Source organism: Lampetra fluviatilis, chromosome 54, assembly GCF_964198595.1.
Source record: "Lampetra fluviatilis chromosome 54, kcLamFluv1.1, whole genome shotgun sequence".
Taxonomy (NCBI): Eukaryota; Metazoa; Chordata; class Hyperoartia; order Petromyzontiformes; family Petromyzontidae; genus Lampetra; species Lampetra fluviatilis.
In genome coordinates, this window is record NC_136328.1 from 9,806,518 (window position 1) to 9,832,371 (window position 25,854).

The 25,854-nt window shown below is 48.1% G+C and overlaps 1 protein-coding gene across 2 annotated transcripts in view; it reads left to right on the forward strand.

Moving 5' to 3' along the window:
- The first annotated feature begins 4,816 nt into the window (after positions 1 to 4,816).
- Positions 4,817 to 25,854, forward strand: part of WFS1 (wolframin ER transmembrane glycoprotein) — a 47,135-nt gene continuing 26,097 nt past the window's right edge. Inside the window, exons 1-9 of one of the 2 annotated variants that reach the window (XM_078879730.1) lie at positions 4,817 to 4,866; positions 11,070 to 11,179; positions 13,237 to 13,390; positions 13,884 to 14,054; positions 14,347 to 14,424; positions 15,005 to 15,174; positions 15,914 to 16,141; positions 16,437 to 16,618; positions 17,138 to 17,274. In XM_078879730.1, the coding sequence (XP_078735856.1) occupies positions 4,836 to 4,866; positions 11,070 to 11,179; positions 13,237 to 13,390; positions 13,884 to 14,054; positions 14,347 to 14,424; positions 15,005 to 15,174; positions 15,914 to 16,141; positions 16,437 to 16,618; positions 17,138 to 17,274 (1,261 nt within the window). In that variant the 5' untranslated portion in view covers positions 4,817 to 4,835. The remainder of the gene's footprint in view (positions 4,867 to 11,069; positions 11,180 to 13,236; positions 13,391 to 13,883; positions 14,055 to 14,346; positions 14,425 to 15,004; positions 15,175 to 15,913; positions 16,142 to 16,436; positions 16,619 to 17,137; positions 17,275 to 25,854) is intronic. The other variant, XM_078879731.1, reaches the window with a different exon arrangement.

The following is a 25,854-nucleotide window of genomic DNA, read 5'->3' on the forward strand; positions in this document are numbered from 1 at the left end:
GCTTAACTTGAGCCGGCTCTGAGCACGGTCCCACAGCCATGCTCAGAATTTTAATAGAGCTGAGCCTGAGCCAAGCCATGGCTGAGCCACTCATGCATTTGTAAAAGCAACTGAGTGCTACAGTCCAAGCCAGAGCTGAACTGTGACAAAAAAATACAGCTCTGCGCAAGACTATCATCACCAAGTAAGGGGTTATGTGTCACAGACAGTCTGCAGTAGTTTGGCAGCAGGGACGATGTTGCTATGTGTAACCCCAAATTGAGTGTCAGCTTGAGGATGCATAGCCAATGTTAGTACAATAAATCTTGATTTGAAGCTTTCGTGACTGCAGGAATCCATACTCTTTGGTTCTTTCAGTAAAGTCACGTAGGTATAAAATAAATCACGACGTTTCGGGCGCAACTCAAGCGTCCATCATCAGGTGGGAAAGCCTGATCTGCTGCTGAGGCAGAATGTTTTAAATGGTTTGAAATCGGTGTAGCCCAAGGGTCATAAAGAAGTGGGCGGGGCTAGTTATGTTAATGTGAGAAATAGCATGTAAATGTAAGATCGGAGAGCAGCCTCCTCGACGAGGGCACGGAAGTGGCTATGTTAATGTGAGAGATTAGCATGTTCATGGAAAATCGAAGAGTGGTACAATCCAAAGGCATGAGAGTGCAATCCTTTGGATTGCACCCTCCACTGCCACACGAGTGGCCATCTTGTGGCCCCGGGCACTGGATGACCTGGCCTTGACCTCCAGCTCCAATTGCTGTAGTGGTGAGATGTTAACTACCTCGCCTGATATACAGGAGGTCGTGGGTTCGATCCTGACCCTGACGCCTGCTGTATATTTGGAGTCGGCATGTTCACCCCGCGGTCGCTTGGATTTTTCTCCGGGTCCTCCGGTTTTTCCCTCCACATTGAATCAACATCGTGCGTTTAGATTAATTATATATCTGCTACCAATTTCCACATGATGACTAGCCACTTCGTTGAACTATAATTTGTGATAGCCAGGTCGCTTCTGAAAAGAGCTATATAGGTCAGTGGACTTTACCTGATAAAATAAACATGTTATTATGCTGGCCGACAATAATAATATGAATAACGTGCGGCGTGTGCTATTGTAGAGACTCGCCAGCATTAATCTTCTGCCACCTGCACTGCCACACAAGTGATCGTCTTGTGGCCCCGGGCACTGGACAACCTGGCCTTGACCTCCAGATCTAATCCCCTTCAGCACCTCGTGTCTGAGTCGGGGTGCTCGTGTTCGACCCCCACAACAATCACAGAGCAATTATAGCGCCGACTAAATCACCGCCGATAACACTATGTAACACAATTTTTTTTCCCGGGTAGAAAGTGTTATTTCGTAATTGCTTACGCCTAAAAAGTATAGAAAATGGATATTATTACAAGAGTTCATGAACTCTTGGAAGTGCTTGCACAAAGGATAGTAACATCTCATCCTGTGTTCTTGGAATCCCACAAACTTTGCTTTGGTGACCAGGACAGTGATATTTTGAAATTTACCTATTTTCAATGAGAAAACGGGCGAATTTTTTTTTTCGTTCACAAGTCAGCAAAAAACCATATGAATCAAAATGTATATGTATTTCTACTAAAGTAATTCAAAAATGACTACACAAGATTTATAAGTGAATAGTTTCTCGAGATTTACGATCATACTGTAAATCCACCCCCAAATGTAGTCTCCCATCATGTTCTTGTTATACTGTCCTTGGTAGCAGCGTTCAAAGTCCAGTATATCCTGGTGGATGCGCTCGCCTTGCTCCTCCGAGTAGACTCCCATGTTCTCCTTGAATATATCAAGATGAGCATCAAGGATATGGACTTTGAGGGGCATCCTACAGCCCATTGTGCCGTAGTTCTTCACCAGTTTCAACCAGCTCCACGTAGTTTTCGACCTTGTGGATGCCCAGGAAGCCACGAATCACTGCGACAAAGCTGTTCCAAGCTGCTTTCTCCTTACTTGTGAGCTTCTTGGGGAATTCATTGCACTCCACGATCTTTTTAGTATCTGTGGTCCGACGAAGACACCGGCTTTGACCTTTGCCTCAGACAGCTTAGGGAAGAAGTCTTGAAGGTACTTGAATGCTGCTGACTCCTTATCTACAGATCTGACAAATTGTTTCATAAGGCCCAATTTGATGTGTAGTGGGGGCATCAGCACCTTCCGGAGGTCCCCCAGTGGTTCCCACTTGACTTGTTCCTCCCCACAGAAAACTCGGTCCGCTGTGGCCAGTCCCGCCTGTGGTAGGTGCGCCTTGGTGTCCCTGCTGTCCCAAAGGCAAAGATAGCAGGGAAACGTGGTAAAACCACCTTGGAGACTGTTGTATATGTCGGGTCTTGAAAAATTAATTTAAAAAATAGAAATTATATGAAGATTGGAAAAATGCGTAATTTTTCGGAGATTATGCAAATGTATGTAATTATGTACTTAAATTATGCTAATTATGGATATACTCGTTTTAATGTATGCTAATGTATGTGATTGTGCAAATGTGGGCAGTTATGATAATTAGGCTTGGCTTCGTTGTCTAGGTTTGTATCACACTGGTCGACACACTTTTTCTGGCTTTAAGGTAATTTCGGGGTGCTAATTCCAAATCTGGCATCAGTTTTTGTCTATCACATCAGGTTTTTGAGATATCAAATATTGCATTTTCAATAAAAACTGCAGAAGAAAAATATTCAATAAATGTGGATATCTACATAAAATTATATTATAAACACACTATCCTAAAAATACAGCACCATATTTTAACACTAAAGCAGTCACTGACTCGCAACAACTTGCAATCATAAGTGACAGAGTTAATTTCGGGTAAAATCAATGAAAATGGGGTATGCCGATAGCATAAAAATGAGATGTGATAAAGCAAATCTGAGATCAGATTTGGAATCAGCACCCTGAAATTAGTCTAAAACAGCTGCAAAAGTCCAGGCCAGAAAAAAATGTGTTTTTTGTTGTTGACCAGTGTTATCAGTCGGGATAATACAATTATTCTCACTTTAACATTTACTGATTATGTCTTAGTGTGTTTATGTCAGGTCTCCGAATTCAACTCTCAACGCAGGATACAGTTCTTATAAATAATATTATTATACATGAACTCAGGAAAAAACCACTCAGACTCTTTAAGCAATTTTTATTCAAAAACATAACACTCTAATATGCGAACTCTCATGCTTGGAATTATCCACAGTCCCACTGGGGAAGTTCCCCTCATTGATCCGTACCTTTAACCATCAATGATTACATTGTTACATTTTTACAAATTTAATAACATAAAATTCCGAGCAACAATTGGCCATCTTACCTTCCAGAGTTTTTTTGCATTGCTCGCAGATGAAATGAGGTGTGCAAGGTTTGTCTTGATCCCTAACAGGCATGCCGAAATATGCCTTGTAGGCCTCACACATCTTAGCAGATGCTTCCACAGAGTGCTTTTTCGCTCTTGTCTTGATAAATTGGCTGCAGACATCGCAAAATGCGTCTGCCGGATGCTTGCAGCCTCTTGATGCCCTCTCAGAAAAATGCAGATATGTATCCACTTAGGCAGCTGGAACTAAACTGATGGACTTAATATTAATATTTACACTACAATGTATATTACTGCAACGTTCTATAGTGTTCTAGAAGTTACTCCAAGTTTACTCAGCACTGAATCTATCTGGAATGTTCTGGAAAATAGTTACATTTAAAAATATCACTGTCCTGGTCACAAAAGCAAAGTTTGTGGGAATTAATAGCCATTTTCTGTACTTTTGAGGCATAAGCAATTAGGAAATAACACTTACTACCCAGGAACAAAAAAAAGAATAATTGTTACACATTATAATTCAATGCAAATGGGACAAAAGTAACAGCGACCGAATTAGTGCTGTGACCAGAGCGCCAGTGACAGAATAAGCCGCGCTTCGTCGAGTCTGATCAACAATGACAATGAGACTCCACGCTTCTCTTTGTTTTAAGTGTCAGATGTAATTTGGGTGGCCGCGTAGCACTGTGGTTCCACTTGTACCTCACAACGCGAAAGGACCTGGGTTCGATTGCCAACCCAGGTGCCCTTTTTACGTGAAATGTCTATATTCTCCCCCTGTTGTACTGCAGGCTGTGGATAATCGTGTGTGTGAGGCATACAAACACGGTGACCCGAGTTTTCCCGCTCATGGACAACACAAAGTGACGATTATTTCAACCGGTTCTGGGCCTCCCCTAGGTCGACTCAGCCTCAAATGAGAACCTGGTGCGATGTGTAAACATCGCCACGAGGGAGACAAAGGCGACCGGGCGTGGTGTTGGCCACCCGCCTAATGAGCTGCGCAGGCCTTCATAGGTCCTCGCTAACAGCACTTGTCCCAAAATTATAAGGCTATAAGGGGATCTTTGTGTTGTGGTAATACAATATCGCAAGACGAACCAGGTTGGCTGCCGATCTCCAACACCGCAGTGTTATTAACCAGGGCAGCCGTGGGATTGAACCGCGGACCTCTGCAACACTTAGGCGACGACGTTTTAGAAATTGCCTTTTGTCAGAGCACATGATTTGAGAAGGGTCATTTCCCGAAACGTCGGAATCGCGTTGACATTTTTTTTGTGCACCACTGCCAACGTAGCGGCAACAATTAACTTTAAATGTGAACTCGAAAATCGATTGAATTTGCTTTATTGACTTCGTGTGACGTTCTCACAAGCGACCAGCGGATCGCGCCGCCATCTTGGTACGGGCTGTTCCTTGTAGGCGTGAAGTCTCAAGCACGAGACCGCAACAACCGCGCCGCCATCTTGGCAAGGGGTGGTGGGAGGGGGAAGTCGGCGCAGTCCCATGGCGAGCCTGGAGCGAGCCGACAGTGAAGGTGGGCGAGGGTGGCAGCTGCCGTGAGTGAGTCTATGAGTGAGCGGGTGGGCTAGCGGTGAGCGTAGTCGGTTAGCACGTCGCGATGCGAACCTGGACGTATCGAGTTCGCGGCCACCACCAACAGCGGTGATGGGGAGTGCTGTATCTGAACCGGTACTGGGGGTTGCCTAGGTCGACTCAGCCTCATGTGGGCACCTTGTGGGCTGTGTGTAAAGCAGCAGCAGCACTGGAGAGACAAAGGTGGCCGGGCGCGGGGCTGGTCACCCACCCCCTCGCGTGCCGTGCCGGCCTTCATAGGTGCTGCTTCTCGCTAACAGCACTTGCCCCAACAGTGTTAGACGCTATACGGATGAACTTTGTTTTGTGTTTCCAGGTGTTGCATCTGTCAGTCATCCCGGTCAACCCAGAGCTCCTGGCATTGTTCTGTCTTCCTGCCCCGAGCCTGCCACCATCAGTTCGCTGTGTTAATCACCGGGGCTCATAGAGCCACACTCATGTTCCCATATGATGCAATGTTAATCACTGGGGCTCACAGAGCCAGATGAAGGCTCCCATAGGGGCCAGTGTTAATCACTGGGGCTCACAGAGCCAGACGAAGGCTCCCTCCCATAAAGGCCGATGTTAATCACTGGGGCTCACAGAGCCAGACTAAGGCTCCCATAGGGGCCGGTGTTAATCACTGGGGCTCACAGAGCCAGAATAACGGCGAGGGTGGGTGACTGGGCGTCACTGCTGGTTTATAAGTAAAGGGAACCGTAGACTTTTGCTACCAATCACTTCCATAAACAGCTCACCACACCCAGACACTCCACTTCAACCAGACACAGATAATGACCCCCAAGTCGCCTCTAACCGGCTGTTGGGGCAAGTGCTGTTAGCGAGTGGCGCCTATCAAGGTCGGCAAGGCACACGAAGGTGTGGTGTTGCCAGAGCCAGCGCTGTGGCATGGCCACCTCTCACAGCCACACGGTCGTCGTGTGTCAGTGCGGAGCTCTGCCACGTGGCCAGGCAGGAGCTCCCCACCCGGGTGCCAAGTCGACCTGGAGCGCTCCGTGTGTTGCCTGCCCCGCGCTCGCTCGCTCGCTCGCACCCGCCGCCACGTCTCGCGCCGCGCCCTCACGACCACACGGGGTGCCGGCTAGCGCCGCCCGTGGGGAGGGTGTCCGGTGTCTCCAGTCTCTCCTCCAGACTCGCACACGGCTGCTGCTCTCCGCATGTCTGGTGGCGCTGTTCCTGCAAGGACATTCCAGCTGTTGACATTTAGACCTTTTATGGCGGGACCCCGGGGTCCCATAAGCCCCCGGCTCTCGCATAAACATATAATGTAAACAAAAACTTTGCTCTTTTCACCAATGGATTTGAAGGATGGTGGCAAGTGTTGTCTTGTTAAACTATGCCTTTAAAACTGAAAACTGCTTACCTGCAGTACCTCTATTTAAATTCACTAAAAAATGTATACCCCTCTTTCAATCATCGGGGTTCTCAGTGTGAATTTGTGAACACACTCTGTAAACAGTACATAAAATAGTACACGTTTTCAATGCGCTGTTCATATTGTAACAAGCGTTTATACCAATGTCCTCTTATTCACATTGATACGAGCGTTGGGGACTATGGCTTAACCGCAAAAAAAACTATCTGCACAGATGCATATATACGTTCAAGAGAAGTATTATCAAACAGGAGGAATTTACGGTGCAACGCATCTCATCTGTTAAATATCTGCAGGTAATAGGATTGTCATCGATTGATCCTGGCTGCAAACATTGGTAGGTCACAAATACTAATGAAGATAAGAGAGCAGTTTCACTGTATTATGCAAACCGTTATGACAAAGTACTTAAGTCGTGTAGGCAGTTTGAGCAGCTTTGGATAAGACTTATGATCCTGCCCGTACCCGAGCATGGAGCGCATTTAGCTTGTTCAGCTCTTCTGCGCATTCGTCCTCGCCGCTGCTGCGCTTGGACACGACACGACGACGGAACGATCCGCGCCAGGCGGGTCGCGGCGTTTATGTGCGCGGTGGGACGGAGTCGGCAAAAATAAATGAATAAATTACGATTTTGACTTCCGTTTAATCGGGACCCCTGGGTCCTGACATAAGGTTCATTTGTGGGTTTGGGGCAACTTGTGATGATGCGGGAGGTGTCATTGGTGGTAGTCGTGGTGATGGGAGCGGTAGTGCAATGTGCTTCGAACCCGGCGACCCGAGTTCAATTCCCATTCACGGCCAACACCAGTGATTGCGATTATCTTAATCGGTCCTGGGGCTCCCCTAGGTCTACTCAGCTTCAAATAAGTACCTGGTGCGGTGTGCAACTTGGCCCAACAGTCTTTGGTGGTGGCGGTGGTGCCTGGTTAATAAAGGACTTCACAAGAAATGGTAAACATCAATGGGACTCTCACCTCGTCAAATAAAGGACGTCAGTCACTTGAGACGGTGAATTTCAATGGGGGCTCTCGCCTGGCTAAGTAAAGGACATCGTTAGTCCGTGAGTGTAGTGGTGGTGTGGATGGCGGGTGGGCTGGGAGCCAGCCTGCAGGTTGCACTGCGGCGTCGCTGGCGCCGGCGGCGGTGCTGATGCGGTACTCGCCGCGGGTATTAATAGTGCCGCGCACGGAGCTCACGCGCCGTGCGCTCACGTCCCCACAGGAGTCAGGAGCTGCGCTCTCCACATCCCGGGACCTGGTTTGTCTCTTTGGTGGTCTGAGTGAACTATGGACTCTAGAACTTGGTCTAACTATAGGCTCTATAACTTGGTCTAACTATCGGCTCTAGAACTTGATCTGACTATCGGCTCTAGAACTCGGTCTAACTATAGACTCTAGAACTTGGTCTAACTATAGGCTCTAGAACTTGGTCTAACTATAGACTCTAGAACATGGTATAACTATAGGCTCTAGAACTTGGTCTAACTATAGACTCTAGAACTTGGTCTAACTATCGGCTCTAGAACTTGATCTGACTATCGGCTCTAGAACTCGGTCTAACTATAGACTCTAGAACTTGGTCTAACTATAGGCTCTAGAACTTGGTCTAACTATAGGCTCTAGAACTTGGTCTAACTATAGGCTCTATAACTTGGTCTAACTATAGACTCTAGAACATGGTATAACTATAGACTCTAAAACTCGGTCTAACTATAGGCTCTAGAACTTGGTCTAACTATAAACTCTAGAACTCGGTCTGACTATAGACTCTAGAGCCTGGTCTGACTATCGACTCTAGAGCTTGGTCTAACTATAGACTCTAGAACTCGGTCTAACTATAGTCTCTAGAAGTTGGTCTAACTATAGGCTCTAGAACTTGATCTGACTATAGGCTCTAGAACTCGGTCTAACTATAGTCTCTAGAACTTGGTCTAACTATAGTCTCTAGAGCTTGGTCTAACTATAGACTTTAGAGCATGTTCTGACTATAGGCTCTAGAACTTGGTCTAACTATAGGCTCTAGAACTTGGTCTACCTATAGACTCTAGAACTCGGTCTGACTATAGTCTCTAGAACTTGGTCTGACTATAGACTCTAGAACTCGGTCTAACTATAGACTCTAGAATTCGGTATAACTATAGGCTCTAGAACTTGGTCTGACTATAGGCTCTAGAACTTGGTCTGACTATAGACTCTAGAACTCGGTCTAACTGTAGACTCTAGAGCTTGGTCTAACTATAGACTCTAGAACTCGGTCTAACTGTAGACTCTAGAGCTTGGTCTGACTATCGACTCTAGAGCTTGGTCTAACTATAGACTCTAGAACTCGGTCTAACTATAGTCTCTAGAAGTTGGTCTAACTATAGGCTCTAGAACTTGATCTGACTATAGGCTCTAGAACTCGGTCTAACTATAGTCTCTAGAACTTGGTCTAACTATAGTCTCTAGAGCTTGGTCTAACTATAGACTTTAGAGCATGTTCTGACTATAGGCTCTAGAACTTGGTCTAACTATAGGCTCTAGAACTTGGTCTACCTATAGACTCTAGAACTCGGTCTGACTATAGTCTCTAGAACTTGGTCTGACTATAGACTCTAGAACTCGGTCTAACTATAGACTCTAGAACTCGGTATAACTATAGGCTCTAGAACTTGGTCTGACTATAGGCTCTAGAACTTGGTCTGACTATAGACTCTAGAACTCGGTCTAACTGTAGACTCTAGAGCTTGGTCTAACTATAGACTCTAGAACTCGGTCTAACTGTAGACTCTAGAGCTTGGTCTAACTATAGACTCTAGAACTCGGTCTAACTATAGACTCTAGAACTTGGTCTAACTATAGACTCTAGAACTCGGTCTAACTATAGACTCTAGAACTGGGTCTAACTATAGACTCTAGAGCTTGGTCTAACTATAGACTCTAGAACTCGGTCTAACTATAGACTCTAGAACTCGGTCTAACTATGGACTCTAGAACTTGGTCTAACTATAGACTTTAGAACTCGGTCTAACTATAGACTCTAGAACTCGGTCTAACTATAGACTCTAGAACTTAGTCTAAGTATAGACTCTAGAACTCGGTCTAACTATAGACTCTAGAACTTGATCTGACTATAGACTCTAGAACTCGGTCTAACTATAGACTCTAGAGCTTGGTCTAACTATGGACTCTAGAACTCGGTCTAACTATAGACTCTAGAACTCGATCTAACTACAGACTCTAGAACTCGATCTGACTATAGGCTCTAGAACTTGGTTTAACTATAGGCTCTAGAGCCTGCTATGACTTTCCACTTGATAACCTGGTCTGTCTATAGACTTCAGAAACTAGTATATCTCTAGACTCTGGAATATGGTCTGACCATAGATTCTGGAAACTGATCCATATATCGACTCAAACACCTAGTTTCGTCTATATTCTAATATCTCTAAACACAGTCTGTAGATTATCACATCTTTATATCCTAGTCTATAGAATATCATATCTCAAGACATGAGGCACTATAGATTCAGATTTTCCTTCTCTCTGGAACCAACCCATACATTCTTCTCTCTTGCTCTCTCTAGAACTTTCTCTCGACTGGAAATCCACGTCTATGTTGATTCTCCAAGACCTTGTCCATGTAGAATCTCACCTTCCTAAATATTGCATGACATGGACTCTAGAACTTTAAACCTGTCACCCGATGGAACTTGCCCTCTGTCCTATCCCCAACCCAGGCTCGCAATGTTGCAACCTCGACTCAGTCTCGTCTCTCTCATGTCTACCTCTGTCTCTCTCCTGTCTCCCTCTGCCTCTTTCCTCTGTCTCTTTCCTGTCTCCCTCTCTCTCCTGTTTCCCTGTGCCTCTCTCCTCTGTCTCCTCTTTCTCTCCTCTGTCTCTCTCTTCTATCTATTTCCTGTATCTTTCCTCTGTCTTCTCTGCTACTCTCTGTCTCATCTGTCTCTCCTCTATCTCTGGTCACTTTCTATCTCCCCTGTCCCTCTCTCCTCCTCTGTCTCTCTAGACCGTGGTCCAGACTTGAGGTTCTAGAAAATCCCTGGTTACGAGGTTTTAGTTGAGTTGTTCCAAGGGCTTTGCGGGAATGGAGGAGCAGCACGGAGAGGGGACTGTGATGTGGTATCTGCACCAAGGTGGGTTTCACATCTAAACCTCTCTGTCTCTCTTAGGGCTTCATTATGGCCGTGTGGGAAATACCGAGAGCCTGGGTTCAATCCCTTAGTCTGGGTCTCTCTCAGTTACAGTTCAGTGCAGATGCTGGTTTGAAAGCAGGGGTGATGATGGTGGCAGTGTAGCGGCTAGCGCACTGTGCTACGAATTCGGAAACCTGGGTTCGATTCCCGCTCATGGTCAACACCATTGACGATTATCTGAACCGGTCCTGGTCATCCCCTAGGTCGACTCAGCCTTAAATGAGTATCTGGTGCAGTGTATAAACATCGCCACTAGGTAGATAAAGGCGACCAGGCATGGTGCTGGCTACCTACCTACCCCGTGCCGGCCTTCATAGGTGCTATTCATTAACACCATTTGCCCCAACAATGTGTTAAGAGGCGACAGGGGGAGATCTTTGTCTTTGATTGGTAGTGATGGTGGTGAGATTGCTATGGCTTTTGAATGCAGTGGTGATGGTGGTGAAGGTGGTGATGGTGATGGTAGGAGTAATTGTTTTGATGGTGATGATGTTGATAGCAATGTTGTTTTGAAGGTGGTGCTGGTGGTGCGATTTTATTTTGAAGGTGTTGATGGCAGTGCGATGTTGTTTTGAAGGTGGCGATGGCGGTGGTGGCAGTAGTGGCGATGTGGGGACAACATCCGCCACTGACCTTAACGACCTCAAGCAGAGGGCGAGGGATGGATCTGCTGATGCCCAGGTGGAGGTGAGTGGTGGTGATGGTGGAGGTGGTGGTTATGGTGATGGTGTAGGTGGTGATTGACAGTGGTGGTAGTGGACGTGATGCTGGTGGAGGTGATGGAGATGATGGTGATGGTAGCTCTAGAACTTGGTCTAACTATAGACTCTCGAGGCTGCTCTGACTTGCTTGCCTGACCGCATTACAGCACTGGTTTCAAGATCATGACCTCTCCCTAAACCCGACCAAATCCAAGACCATCTTAATTGGCACTCGGCAAAGACTGGTTTCACTCCCACTCCCCTCGGGAATCTCAATTGCTGGTACCTTTGTTCCACTCTCCGACCATCTGACATTTCTCGCGTCAATCTGGGTCCCACTCTCTCCTTCGACACCCTTGTCAATCTCGTTCTCAAGTCCTGCAACTACCATCTCAGGGCCCTCTGCCATCTACATCCGCTCATCACCTCTGACATCGCAAATACTCTTGCCTGCAGCATCGTTGAGTCGTAGCTCGACTATTGTAACTCAGTCCTCGTTTAGTCCTCTCCAGACAACCAAAATAAGCTACAACGCCTCCAAAACCACATTGCCCGAGTTGTCCATGGCCCCTGCAATCCTGGCCCTGACTCCCTGTCCATCCTTCGGGCCCTTTATTGGCTGCTTATTTCGACCAGAATATACCTTCAAGATCGCTTGCCTCTGCTACCGTGCCCTAAAATCCGGTTACCTACGTACCTAAGTTCTCTGCTGATGCCTTACACTTCAATTAATCGTAGAAACCTTCGTAGTGCATCACAGAACCTTATTGAAACTCCCAGGACAAGGACTGTTGTTTCTCCATCGCAGCCCCCGTCATCTGGAATGCCATCCTTATTAACATCCATAACGATCCATCATTTTCTTAATAAAAAAAAAAATCTTAAGGTACATCTCTTCAGCTCGACATCTCCCTGGAACCACGCGACGCGATCTGACACTGCTCGGCTCCGCACCTTAGAATTGCGTCTTCGGTCCGCAACATTGCGCGCGATATAAATTTTATTATTATTAGAGGTGATGGGGTGGTGATGGAGGTGACAGTGTTGGAGATGATGGTGATGGTGGTGAAGATGATGGTGGTGGTAGAGGTGATGGGGGCGAGTGCGTTTGCGTGGTGGCACCTGCAAGGAGGGTGCTGCCGGGCTGTTTTGAGGTTCCTGTTGAGGAGTTCACTGCTGCAAGGGTTCAGCATTGGGGGGCGGGAGGGGGGGTGTTGGGTCGATGTTAGTTCCACTGTGGGTGTGGGTTTAGCTATGGGAGGAGGAAACTAGAGAACCCGGAGGAAACTCGTTCAAACTTCACTCTCGCTCACTGTCATTCAAAAAAGACAAAGATTATCCATATAGCCTTAACAGACTGTAGGGGCAAGTGCCTTTAGCGAGCACCTATGAAGGCCAGAACGGTACACGAGGGGGTGGGTGGCCAGCACCACGCCCGACCGCCTTTGTCTCCCCAGTGGCAATGTTTACACACCGCACCAAGTACTAATTTGAGGCTAAGTCGACCTAGGGGAGGCCCAGGACCAGTTCTGGTGTTGGCCTTCATAGGACTTTATGTCCTAGGAAAGACACAAATGCACACGTTTTCTCATTGAAAATAGGTAAATTTCTAAATATCATTGTCCTGGTCACAAAAGGACAGTTTGGGGGGAATAATAGCCATTTTCTGTACTTTTGAGGCATAAGCAATTATGAAATAACACTTACTACCCAGGAACAAAAAAAAAGTGTTTTGTTACACAGTTAATTATGAAGTACACGCTGAGTGGCACCTGAGTCGGGAGTCGAACCCAGGCCACGTCTCGCTGTGCGGTGCAGCCAGCGGCACCACCGCCCATGGCCCCAAACCAACCCAGGGCCCCCCCCCCCCCCCCCGTGCCCCACTCCCCCCCAACTCCTCTGTGCCCACCCCCGTGCCCCCCACACCCCCTGCGTCACCCCCCCCTCTTCTCCCCTACCCCCCTCCCCCTCTCCCCCCCCTGGGTCCCCACCCACCCCCCTCCGTGGCCCCCTCCACCCCTCCCATGCCCCGTGGTGGAGCAGCTGGCAAGGCACTACTTTGCGCAAGCAGAAGAGGGGGAGGAGGGGGAGGAGGAGTTGCACAGCACGGAGGGGGTGGGCTGGCTGCTGCGCGCTGCCGCCCAGGGCCACGCGCTGGCCGTGCGCCTCCTGCGCAGGTGCCAGCGCGAGGGGCGAGGTGCGGCCCACACCACCTCCACCACCACAGCCACCACGGCCACCAACAACAACCACCAACATGACCACAACTACCACCAATACCACCACCATCTCAACCACAACAACCACCATCACAACCACCACGGCCAACACAGCCACCACCAACACAACCACCGCCACCACCAACACAAACCCCGCAACCAAAATTACCACCGCAATCACCACCATCTCAACCACAACAACCACCACCGCCAACATGATCACCACAACAACCACCATCATTATAGTTTCTCAATCCAACATCTCCACTGAAGAATAGCTGAGTGAGACCCAGACCCAGGGCTTGAACCCAGGATTTCAGTGTCTCCTACCTGGCCATTATGAACCTTCTAAGAGAGAGAGAGAGAGAGACTCAGACCCAGGGTTGGAACCCATGATCCCAGTGTCTCGACAGGACCACTATTTTTTCATTTATTTGATGGGCTCCCCACTCTCTTTACCCCGCCCCTCAGGGCTGACGGAGGAGAACCGTGAGCGCGTGCGGGAGCTGGCGCAGGAGTCTGCGTTTGAGCGCTCGGTGCGCAGGGCTTCACTGCTGCTCTACTGGCGCCTCAATCCTCAGCGCAAGGCCCGCGTGGCGCCCAGCGAGCTGCTGGAGAACGTCCCCTCCATCAACGCCCACGGTGCCACCACCCCTACCGCCGCCACCGTGGGCCATGCGTGTCCCCGGAGGCCGTCACACAGGGCCTCCGGGAGCCTCCAGGGGACCTCCAGGGCCTCGAGGGGCCTCCAGGTGGCTTCCAGGAGCCTCTGAGGTCTCTTGGGGCCTCCAGCAGGCCTCGGGGGCAGGCGCTCGGCAACATTGATCAAAACTTACAACGATGCACGCAGTCAGCGGCTGCATGGCTGTGAGGACGAGAAAGTGAACACATGACTTGGGGTGACTATCCCGTTGCTTCCCACCCCCACCCTTAGAGGCTGCAAGCCGGACTCCACTGCCCAAGCTGTTGCGCCAGCAGAGCGAGGTGGTCACGCGGCTGCTCAATTCCAATGGTGGGGGGCACAGGGGTGGGACACGGGGGTGGGCGGGTCTGAACAGGCAGGGACAGAGGGGGCAAGTGGGGTGGCATGGCCAGCTACAGACACCCATAGACTCACACAGAGACCAATAGTCTAACACAGAGACCCACAGAATCACATAGAGATCCATAGACTCACATAGAGACCCATAGACTCACATAGAGACCCATAGACTCACATAGATACCCATAGACTAACACAAAGAGCCATAGACTAACACAGATATCCATATACTCACACAGAGACCCATAGACTCACGCAGAGACCCAGACTCACATACAAACTCATAGACTCACGTAAAGATCCGCAGACTCACATAGAGATCTATACTCACGCAGAGACCCATAGACTCACATAGAGACCCACAGACTCACATAGAGACCCATAGACTCGCATAGAGACCCACAGACTTGCATAGAGACCCTTAGACTAACACAGTGGTCCATATATTTTTATAGAGACCCATAGATTCACATAGAGACAAGTTGATTCTGTCTGCTTGTAGGGTGGCCCGCTGGGTTTAAGCTGCATGTGTTCTCTCCCTCCTGGGCAGCAGACTCGCGCTGCCTCTCGGAGGCCGACTTCCTGCAGCTCACGGGGGGCTACGCTCGCGGCCTGCCCCCCGCAGGCCGCGCCGCCATGGCCGCCACCTCCACTGTCCTCCCGGACGGCAATCACGGTAGAGGACGCTCGGCGCCATCCGGCATGGCCCTGCGCGACAAGGTGCACCACTCTCCATCGGTTCCATCTCCCTTCCCCATGGGTGGGCGTCGAGGAAGAGCCCTAACCCTCTTTGCCTCGAATCACTGCACCAGATTGAATTAAATGATGACGTCGCCCTACTGCTGCTCTATTTAAGACCGGGAGCAACAGGAGAGCTTCACCATTCTTGCCCGATGAAGCTGATTGTAATTACCAGCGAAACATCGTACTCAAATTTTAAAATGCTGTTGATTCTCTCTTCAACACACCGGTGGGCTAAAGATGTAAATTATTTTGTCCTTTGAAAAAGGTGACACATTTTTTACTGTTTGGCCGTGTCGGGTGGTGGAGGGTTACGACACATTTATAAATAACGCAATCTGACCCAAAAAACTTATATTATGAATAGTATTGGTCGCGAAAGCCTACGTGTTAAACTGGCCATTACTGACTAACTATTTTTTATTTTACCAGTTAAGGCCCACTGAGCTACATAGTTTTTTTTCAGAAGTGACCTGGCCACAAGTGAGAGCTCAACGAAGTGGCTTATCGTGTGGACACTTATAGGAGTCAAAGACTCTAAACACATGTTTCTAAATGTGGAGGGAAAAACCGTAGGGCACGGAGAAAAATCCACACAACCACGGGGAGAACATGCAAACTCCCAATATACAGATGTCAGGGTCGGGATCTAACCCACGCCCTCCTGTATACGAGGCGAGGTAGTTAACGCCATCGCCCGGCATTGGCGCGTGTGCAGCTGCTGCGCTACCCGCTGGGCGCGCTGCTGGACGCCAAGGAGCAAGCACTGGAGGCGGCATCGCGTGCGGGGCTGCACTGGCTGCAAGCGGCGCTGCCCACGCAGCAGCTCAATGCGTTGCTCGTGTTCCTCGTCGTCAGCCGCCTCACCCTGGACTTCTTCGCACTCGCTGTGCCGCTCGCCGTCTTTGCACTCGCGTTCGCCACAATGGTCGTGTGCACGCTCAAGGTGGCTATCGCGCGGAGAGACTCGCATAGGGGGACGGACTCACGCCGAGACACGGAGAGGCAAAGAGACTTGCACAGAGACGTGGAGAGACTTGCCTAGACACACGGAGACTCAGAGAGACTCGTACAGAGATGCAGAGAGACTCGCCTAGAGACACGTAGACGCAGAGACTTACGCAGAGAGAAAGAGTTAGACCCGGGCCCTCCTCGCCGTTACGCCGCATCCCCCACCATGACCTCGTGATGATCCCGTGAAACCAACCATGACCCCGTGATGTCCCCGTGACAACCCCCAGGTGTTTCAGAGCGGCCGAGCGTGGGACGACTTCCGCACGTGGACGGAGCTGCTGCGGCGCTTCGAGCCGGCCCTGAGCATAGAGGAGGCAGAGAGCGAGTTCGGCTGGACCCACCTGGAGCCATACCTCCACTTCATCCTCGCCGTCTTCTTCGTCATCTTCTCCCTGCCGCTCACTGACAGGTACCTCCATCTCCCTGTCCGTCCGCCTCTTTCTCCATCTGTCTGTCTCTCTCCATCTCTCTGTCCCTTCATATCTCTCTGTCCATCCGTCCAACCATATGTCTGTCCATCTATCTGTCTGCCTGTCCCTCTGTCCATATGTTCACATTATCCTAACCGCCTTTGTCTCTCCAGTGCAACTCAAGTCACCGGGTTCATTGGCAGTGTGCTAATCTACAGTAACTGACATGGCCATTGTGAATTGGCCACAGCCATTGTGAAACCACATAGAGAGACCCACACACAGACCCAAACCCATGGCTTGAATCCCAAACCAAAATTTCTTAATGTTTCGGAACTGGCCATTGTGAACCCGCCACCCCGTGCCTTTCATTATGTGGTTTGTGTATTTGTTTGACTTTAGCCTTTCTGGTGACAACCCAAGTCTCTATTGAAGATGAGGCTCCTATTGTGGCCTCTTGAGTCACACAGAATAAACCTCAATCTCTGCCCTTGACCTTCACCTTGTTTGTGTTTCAGGTCATGGCTGCCAACCTCCGAGCTGGCCCTGATCTCCACCTTCTTCTCCACCTCCATCTTCCTCAGCCTGAGGCAGCGGTGTGGGCCATTCACCACCCGCACATTCCTCACACAGGTGGCTGCTTCGGCCATCGAGGGTAATGGGCCCACAGACATCCCAATCAGTACACCTGGCCCACTTGGTCCGTAGCTATGGATTCACTAGGCCATAACCATGGATACACACGGCCATAGACACAGATACACTAGGCTGTAGACACAGATACACTAGGCCATAGCCACAGATACACTAGGCCATAGACACAGATACACTAGGCCATAGCCACAGATACACTAGGCCATAGACACAGATACACAAGGCCATAAACACAGATACACTAGGCCATAGCCACAGATACACTAGGCCATAGACACAGATACACGAGGCCATAGACACAGATACACTAGGCCATAGACACAGATACACTAGGCCATGACCATGGATACACTAGGCCATAGACACAGATACACAAGGCCATAAACACAGATACACTAGGCCATAGCCACAGATACACTAGGCCATAACCATGGATACACTAGGCCATAGACACAGATAGACTAGGCCATAGACACATACACTAGGTCATAGCCACAGATACACTAGGCCATAGACACAGATACACTAGGCCATAGACACAGATACACGAGGCCATAGACACAGATACACTAGGCCATAGACACAGATACACTAGGCCATAACCATGGATACACTAGGCCATAGACACAGATACACAAGGCCATAAACACAGATACACTAGGCCATAGCCACAGATACACTAGGCCATAACCATGGATACACTAGGCCATAGACACAGATAGACTAGGCCATAGACACATACACTAGGTCATAGCCACAGATACACTAGGCCATAGACACAGATACACTAGGCCATAGACACAGATACACTAGGCCATAGCCACAGATACACTAGGCCATAACCATGGATACACAAGGCCATAGACACAGATACACTAGGCCATAGCCACAGATACACTAGGCCGTAGCCACAGATACACTAGGCCGTAGACACAGATAGACTAGGCCATAGCCACAGATACACTAGGCCATAGACACAGATACACTAGGCCGTAGACACAGATACACTAGGCCGTAGACACAGATAGACTAGGCCATAGCCACAGATACACTAGGCCGTAGACACAGATACACTAGGCCATAGACACAGATACACTAGGCCGTAGCCACAGATACACTAGGCCGTAGACACAGATACACTAGGCCATAGACACAGATACACTAGGCCATAGACACAGATACACTAGGCCATAGACACAGATACACTAGGCCGTAGCCACAGATACACTAGGCCATAGCCACAGATACACTAGGCCATAGACACAGATACACTAGGCCATAGCCACAGATACACTAGGCCATAGACACAGATACACTAGGCCATAGACACAGATACACTAGGCCGTAGACACAGATACACTAGGCCGTAGCCACAGATACACTAGGCCATAGACACAGATACACTAGGCCATAGACACAGATACACTAGGCCATAGACACAGATGCACTAGGCCGTAGACACAGATGCACTAGGCCATAGACACAGATGCACTAGGCCATAGCCACAGATACACTAGGCCATAGACACAGATACACTAGGTCGTAGACACAGATACACTAGGTCGTAGACACAGATACACTAGGCCGTAGACACAGATACACTAGGCCGTAGACACAGATACACTAGGTCGTAGACACAGATACACTAGGCCGTAGACACAGATACACTAGGCCATAGACACAGATAGACTAGGCCGTAGACACAGATACACTAGGTCATAGACACAGATACACTAGGCCATAGACACAGATAGACTAGGCCGTAGACACAGATACACTAGGCCATAGACACAGATAGACTAGGCCATAGACACAGATACACTAGGCCATAGACACAGATACACTAGGCCATAGACACAGATAGACTAGGCCGTAGACACGGATACACTAGGCCATAGACACAGATACACTAGGCCATAGACACAGATACACTAGGCCATAGACACAGATACACTAGGCCATAGACACAGATACACTAGGCCGTAGACACAGATACACTAAGCCGTAGACACAGATACACTAGGCCATAGACACAGATAGACTAGGCCGTATACACAGATACACTAGGCCATAGACACAGATAGACTAGGCCGTAGACACAGATACACTAGGCCATAGACACAGATACACTAGGACGTAGACACAGATAGACTAGGCCATAGACACAGATACACTAGGTCATAGCCACAGATACACTAGGCCATAGACACAGATACACTAGGCCATAGACACAGATACACTAGGCCATAGACACAGATACACTAGGCCGTAGACACAGATACACTAGGCCGTAGACACAGATACACTAGGCCATAGCCACAGATACACTAGGCCATAGACACAGATACACGAGGCCATAGACACAGATACACTAGGCCATAGACACAGATACACTAGGTCATAGACACAGATACACTAGGCCATAGATACAGATACACTAGGCCATAGACACAGATACACTAGGCCATAACCATGGATACACTAGGCCATAGACACAGATAGACTAGGCCATAGACACATACACTAGGTCATAGCCACAGATACACTAGGCCATAGACACAGATACACTAGGCCATAGACACAGATACACGAGGCCATAGACACAGATACACTAGGCCATAACCATGGATACACAAGGCCATAGACACAGATACACTAGGCCATAACCATGGATACACAAGGCCATAGACACAGATACACTAGGCCATAGCCACAGATACACTAGGCCATAACCATGGATACACAAGGCCATAGACACAGATACACTAGGCCATAGCCACAGATACACTAGGCCATAGCCACAGATACACTAGGCCATAGACACAGATACACTAGGCCGTAGCCACAGATACACTAGGCCATAGACACAGATACACTAGGCCATAGACACAGATACACTAGGCCGTAGCCACAGATACACTAGGCCATAGACACAGATACACTAGGCCATAGACACAGATACACTAGGCCATAGACACAGATGCACTAGGCCGTAGACACAGATGCACTAGGCCGTAGACACAGATACACTAGGCCATAGCCACAGATACACTAGGTCGTAGACACAGATACACTAGGTCGTAGACACAGATACACTAGGCCGTAGACACAGATACTCTAGGCCATAGACACAGATAGACTAGGCCGTAGACACAGATACACTAGGTCATAGACACAGATACACTAGGCCATAGACACAGATAGACTAGGCCGTAGACACAGATACACTAGGCCATAGACACAGATACACTAGGCCATAGACACAGATACACTAGGCCATAGACACAGATAGACTAGGCCGTAGACACGGATACACTAGGCCATAGACACAGATACACTAGGCCATAGACACAGATACACTAGGCCATAGACACAGATACACTAGGCCATAGACACAGATAGACTAGGCCGTAGACACGGATACACTAGGCCATAGACACAGATACACTAGGCCATAGACACAGATACACTAGGCCATAGACACAGATACACTAGGCCATAGACACAGATACACTAGGCCGTAGACACAGATACACTAAGCCGTAGACACAGATACACTAGGCCATAGACACAGATACACTAGGCCATAGACACAGATACACTAGGCCGTAGACACAGATACACTAGGCCATAGACACAGATAGACTAGGCCGTAGACACAGATACACTAGGCCGTAGACACAGATACCGTATACACAGATAGACTAGGCCATAGACACAGATAGACTAGGCCATAGACACAGATAGACTAGGCCATAGACACAGATACACTAGGCCATAGACACAGATAGACAAGGCCATAGACACAGATACACTAGGTCATAGCCACAGATACACTAGGCCATAGACACAGATACACTAGGCCATAGACACAGATACACTAGGCCATAGACACAGATACACTAGGCCGTAGACACAGATACACTAGGCCATAGACACAGATACACTAGGCCATAGCCACAGATACACTAGGCCGTAGACACAGATACACTAGGCCGTAGACACAGATAGACTAGGCCGTAGACACAGATACACTAGGCCAGGGGTCTGCAACCTTTAAGACATAAAGAGCCACTTGGACCCGTTTCCGAAGGAAAAAATAAACTGGGAGCCGCAAAACCATTGCAACATTTAAAACAAATATAACACTGCATATATTGTTTCTTACCTTATTGCTATATACAGGATCGTGCAGTCAGCTGTCAATCTGAATAAAAAAAGGACTTTTTCACTTAACAATGTAAAATATATTTTTGCAAATTAATAGCTAAATTACCTGGTTAATGGGATTTTTGCTCCTGAACCTCAGTGCACAGTGTCTGCACATCAGGGCTGTAAGACGTCACCTTCATTTTCACACAGGCTTGCAAGCTGTCATCTGTGAGGCGTGATCGATGTTTGTTTTTAATATAGTTCATGTTGGAGAAGACCTGCTCACATACATATGTGGAGCCGAAGATCGACAGGACTCCAAATGCATACTTTTTCATGTTTATATAAGTGTTGGGGATGGCATTCCATGTTTCGAATACAAGTTTGTCCTGTTTGGGAAGGTTTTCAATATCACTCCATTTATGATTCTGAGCCAGAATGGCCTTCTGACGGGCAACATCCTCAAGAGTAGCGGTCAAGCATTTGAACTTGGACACCCATATATCTTTGTCGGCTATATCGGCCAGTTCCATCTCAAGATCAGGTTGACTTACACCTGCAAATGCAGTCATATTCAATAGGGATGGATCGATCGCCAGGGGAGTGACAGGGAAGGATAATGTCGTTTTTTCCTCTCTGAACTCACAGAATCGTTTCCCAAACGAACTTTGCATTGTGGTGATTGCAGACTTGAAATATTCCAAATTTATCGTATCATGACTTTGTTTGAACTCTCTCAAAGAGGGAAAGTGAGACAGTGTACCTCTCTGTAAATCTTTGACAAACACTGTCAACTTGCGCTCGAATGCCAAAACCTCCTCCAGCATGTGCAGGGATGTGCCTCCTTTCCCCTGAAGGGTTGTATTTAGCGTGTTTAGATGTGCTGTCATGTCTACCATAAAATGTAATTTTTCCAGCCACTCTGGCTGTTCCAGCTCAGCAAAGGTGAGCTCTTTGCTGCCCAGGAAGGTTTTTACTTCTTCCAAACATGTGACAAAGCAACGGCAACGTTATTGCCTGTCACCGGGCGGGCAGTGTGGAGCGGAGCGGCGACCTGTCAGCAGCGGCAACGCCAGAGCAGGTGTCACAGTGCGCCTCCTCCCCTCGCTAGCATCCGCCCCGGAGCCGCGGTCAAGGTTCAAAAGAGCCGCATGCGGCTCCGGAGCCGCAGGTTGCCGACCCCTGCACTAGGCCATAGACACAGATACACTAGGCCATAGACACAGATACACTAGGCCATAGACACAGATAGACTAGGCCGTAGACACAGATACACTAGGTCGTAGACACAGATACACTAGGCCGTAGACACAGATACACTAGGCCATAGACACAGATAGACTAGGCCGTAGACACAGATACACTAGGTCATAGACACAGATACACTAGGCCATAGACACAGATAGACTAGGCCGTAGACACAGATAAACTAGGCCATAGACACAGATAGACTAGGCCATAGACACAGATACACTAGGCCATAGACACAGATACACTAGGCCATAGACACAGATAGACTAGGCCGTAGACACGGATACACTAGGCCATAGACACAGATACACTAGGCCATAGACACAGATACACTAGGCCATAGACACAGATACACTAGGCCATAGCCACAGATACACTAGGCCATAGCCACAGATACACTAGGCCATAGCCACAGATACACTAGGCCGTAGCCACAGATACACTAGGTCATAGACACAGATACACTAGGCCATAGACACAGATACACTAGGCCATAGCCACAGATACACTAGGCCATAGACACAGATACACTAGGTCATAGACACAGATACACTAGGCCGTAGACACAGATGCACTAGGCCATAGACACAGATACACTAGGCCATAAACACAGATACACTAGGCCGTAGACACATATACACTAGGCCATAGCCACGGATACACTAGGCTGTAGCCACGGATACACTAGGCCATAGACACAGATACACTAGGCCATAAACACAGATACACTAGGCCATAGACACATATACACTAGGCCATAGCCACAGATACACTAGGCCATAAACACAGATACACTAGGCCATAAACACAGATACACTAGGCCATAGACACAGATACACTAGGCCAGGGGTCGGCAACCAAAATAACAAGAAGAGCCATTTCTTTCCAATTCGGTACAAAATTCAGCATTTCAAGAGCCGCAATGCATCCGAGTACATACTATACATACGTACATATCGTCAAGAAGCAGCCCATAAAGAGCCGCATGCGGCTCCGGAGCCGTAGGTTGCCGACCCCTGCACTAGGCCATAGCCACAGATACACTAGGCCATAGACACAGATACAATAGGTCATAAACACAGATACACTAGGCCATAGACACAGATACACTAGGCCGTAGACACAGATACACTAGGCCATAGACACAGATACACTAGGCCATAGACACAGATACACTAGGCGGTAGACACAGATACACTAGGTCATAGACACAGATGCACTAGGCCATAGACACAGATACACTAGGCCATGAACACAGATACACTAGGCCGTCGACACATATACACTAGGCCATAGCCACAGATACACTAGGCCATAAACACAGATACACTAGGCCATAGACACATATACACTAGGCCATAGCCACAGATACACTAGGCCATAGACACATATACACTAGGCCATAGACACAGATACACTAGGCCATAGACACAGATACACTAGGCTATAGCCACATATACACTAGGCCATAGACACAGATACACTAGGCCATAGACACAGATACACTAGGCCATAGACACATATACACTAGGCCATAGACACAGATACACTAGGCCATAGACACAGATACACTAGGTCATAGACACAGATACACTAGGCCATAGCCACAGATACACTAGGCCATAGACACAGATACACTAGGCCATATACACAGATACACTAGGCCATAGACACAGATACACTAGGCCGTAGACACAGATACACTAGGCCATAGACACAGATACACTAGGCCATAGACACAGATACACTAGGCCATAGACACAGATACACTAGGTCATAGCCACAGATACACTAGGACGTAGACACATACACTAGGCCATAGACACAGATACACTAGGCCGTAGACACAGATACACTCGGCCATAGACACAGATACACTAGGCCATAGACACAGATAGACTAGGCCATAGACACAGATACACTAGGCCATAGACACAGATAGACTAGGCCATAGACACAGATACACTAGGTCATAGCCACAGATACACTAGGCCATAGCCACAGATACACTAGGCCGTAGCTACGGATATACTAGGCCATAGACACAGATACACTAGGCCATCTTGGTACTCAGGACCAATGTGTAACCAGAAGCCAGTCAGGTACCTTTTGTGTGAAGACCAACTTTTGTTGTCATGGTGAAAATACTTTCTCTTTCAATGTCCTGTTTCGTTCCTTTCATCTACCACTCTATTTAAGGAACTAAACAGTATTTCTCCACAAATCTAGCTGTCACCTGATGAAGCTAGTTGTAATTTTCTGGCAAAATGTCGTACTAGTAACGAATTGGCATGTTCTGTTTACGTGACAAACCTTACTAATTGTCTCTGTCGGGTGGTGACGGGTTTTAATGACACATTTATATATTTACGCGATCTAACCCAAAAAAACCTGGATTATGCATGATATTGGTCGCGAAATCCTACGTGTTAAGAAGACATGATGTAAACAAAGACAGTCGAGATCTAGAAACTCATAGATAGGCGTCACTAATTGGCCGAGCGCATGGCTCAGCCTCACTTACGAGCGCTCGGATTGGCTAAAATTGGCACCCCCGTGCATAACGTAAACATAGCGTTAATCAAAATGTTAAAACGTCAATCGAAACCATAGAGTCCCCTGGGAGGCGAAACGTTCACCGAACAACCGTAAACTGATGTCAAGTTAAGCAACATTTTTTTTTTTGGAATTAATTGTCATTTGCGCCGACGCCCCCTGTAGTAGCCTCGCAGACCACCATGGGTCCGCGGACCGCAGATTGGGAACCAATGCACTGGGCCAGTGGTTCTCAACCGGAGGTACGAGGCAGACCCCTGAGAGTACGTGAAGTTATTTATAAATGTGTGAAATTATAGCGTACGTCATAGTCATTGGTGAATAATCATGTATGAATCTGCCAATATAAAATAACTACGATAAAATTGAAGTCCATATGGTAATCTAGAACGATATAAAATATCTTCCCAAACTCATTGGCCGTATAAAATGTGGTTTCCAAGAGTAACCAGCATACGCGAACAAATTATGTCATGCATGCAGAGCATACATTCAATATTTTTGTATTCACTTGCAGTTACTAGCTCGTTGATGTTCATTATTCATTATATTGATGTTCATTATTCACACATTTATTTCTCAGAAATAGGTTGGGTCAGGGGGAGTACAGTAGCCAAAAAAG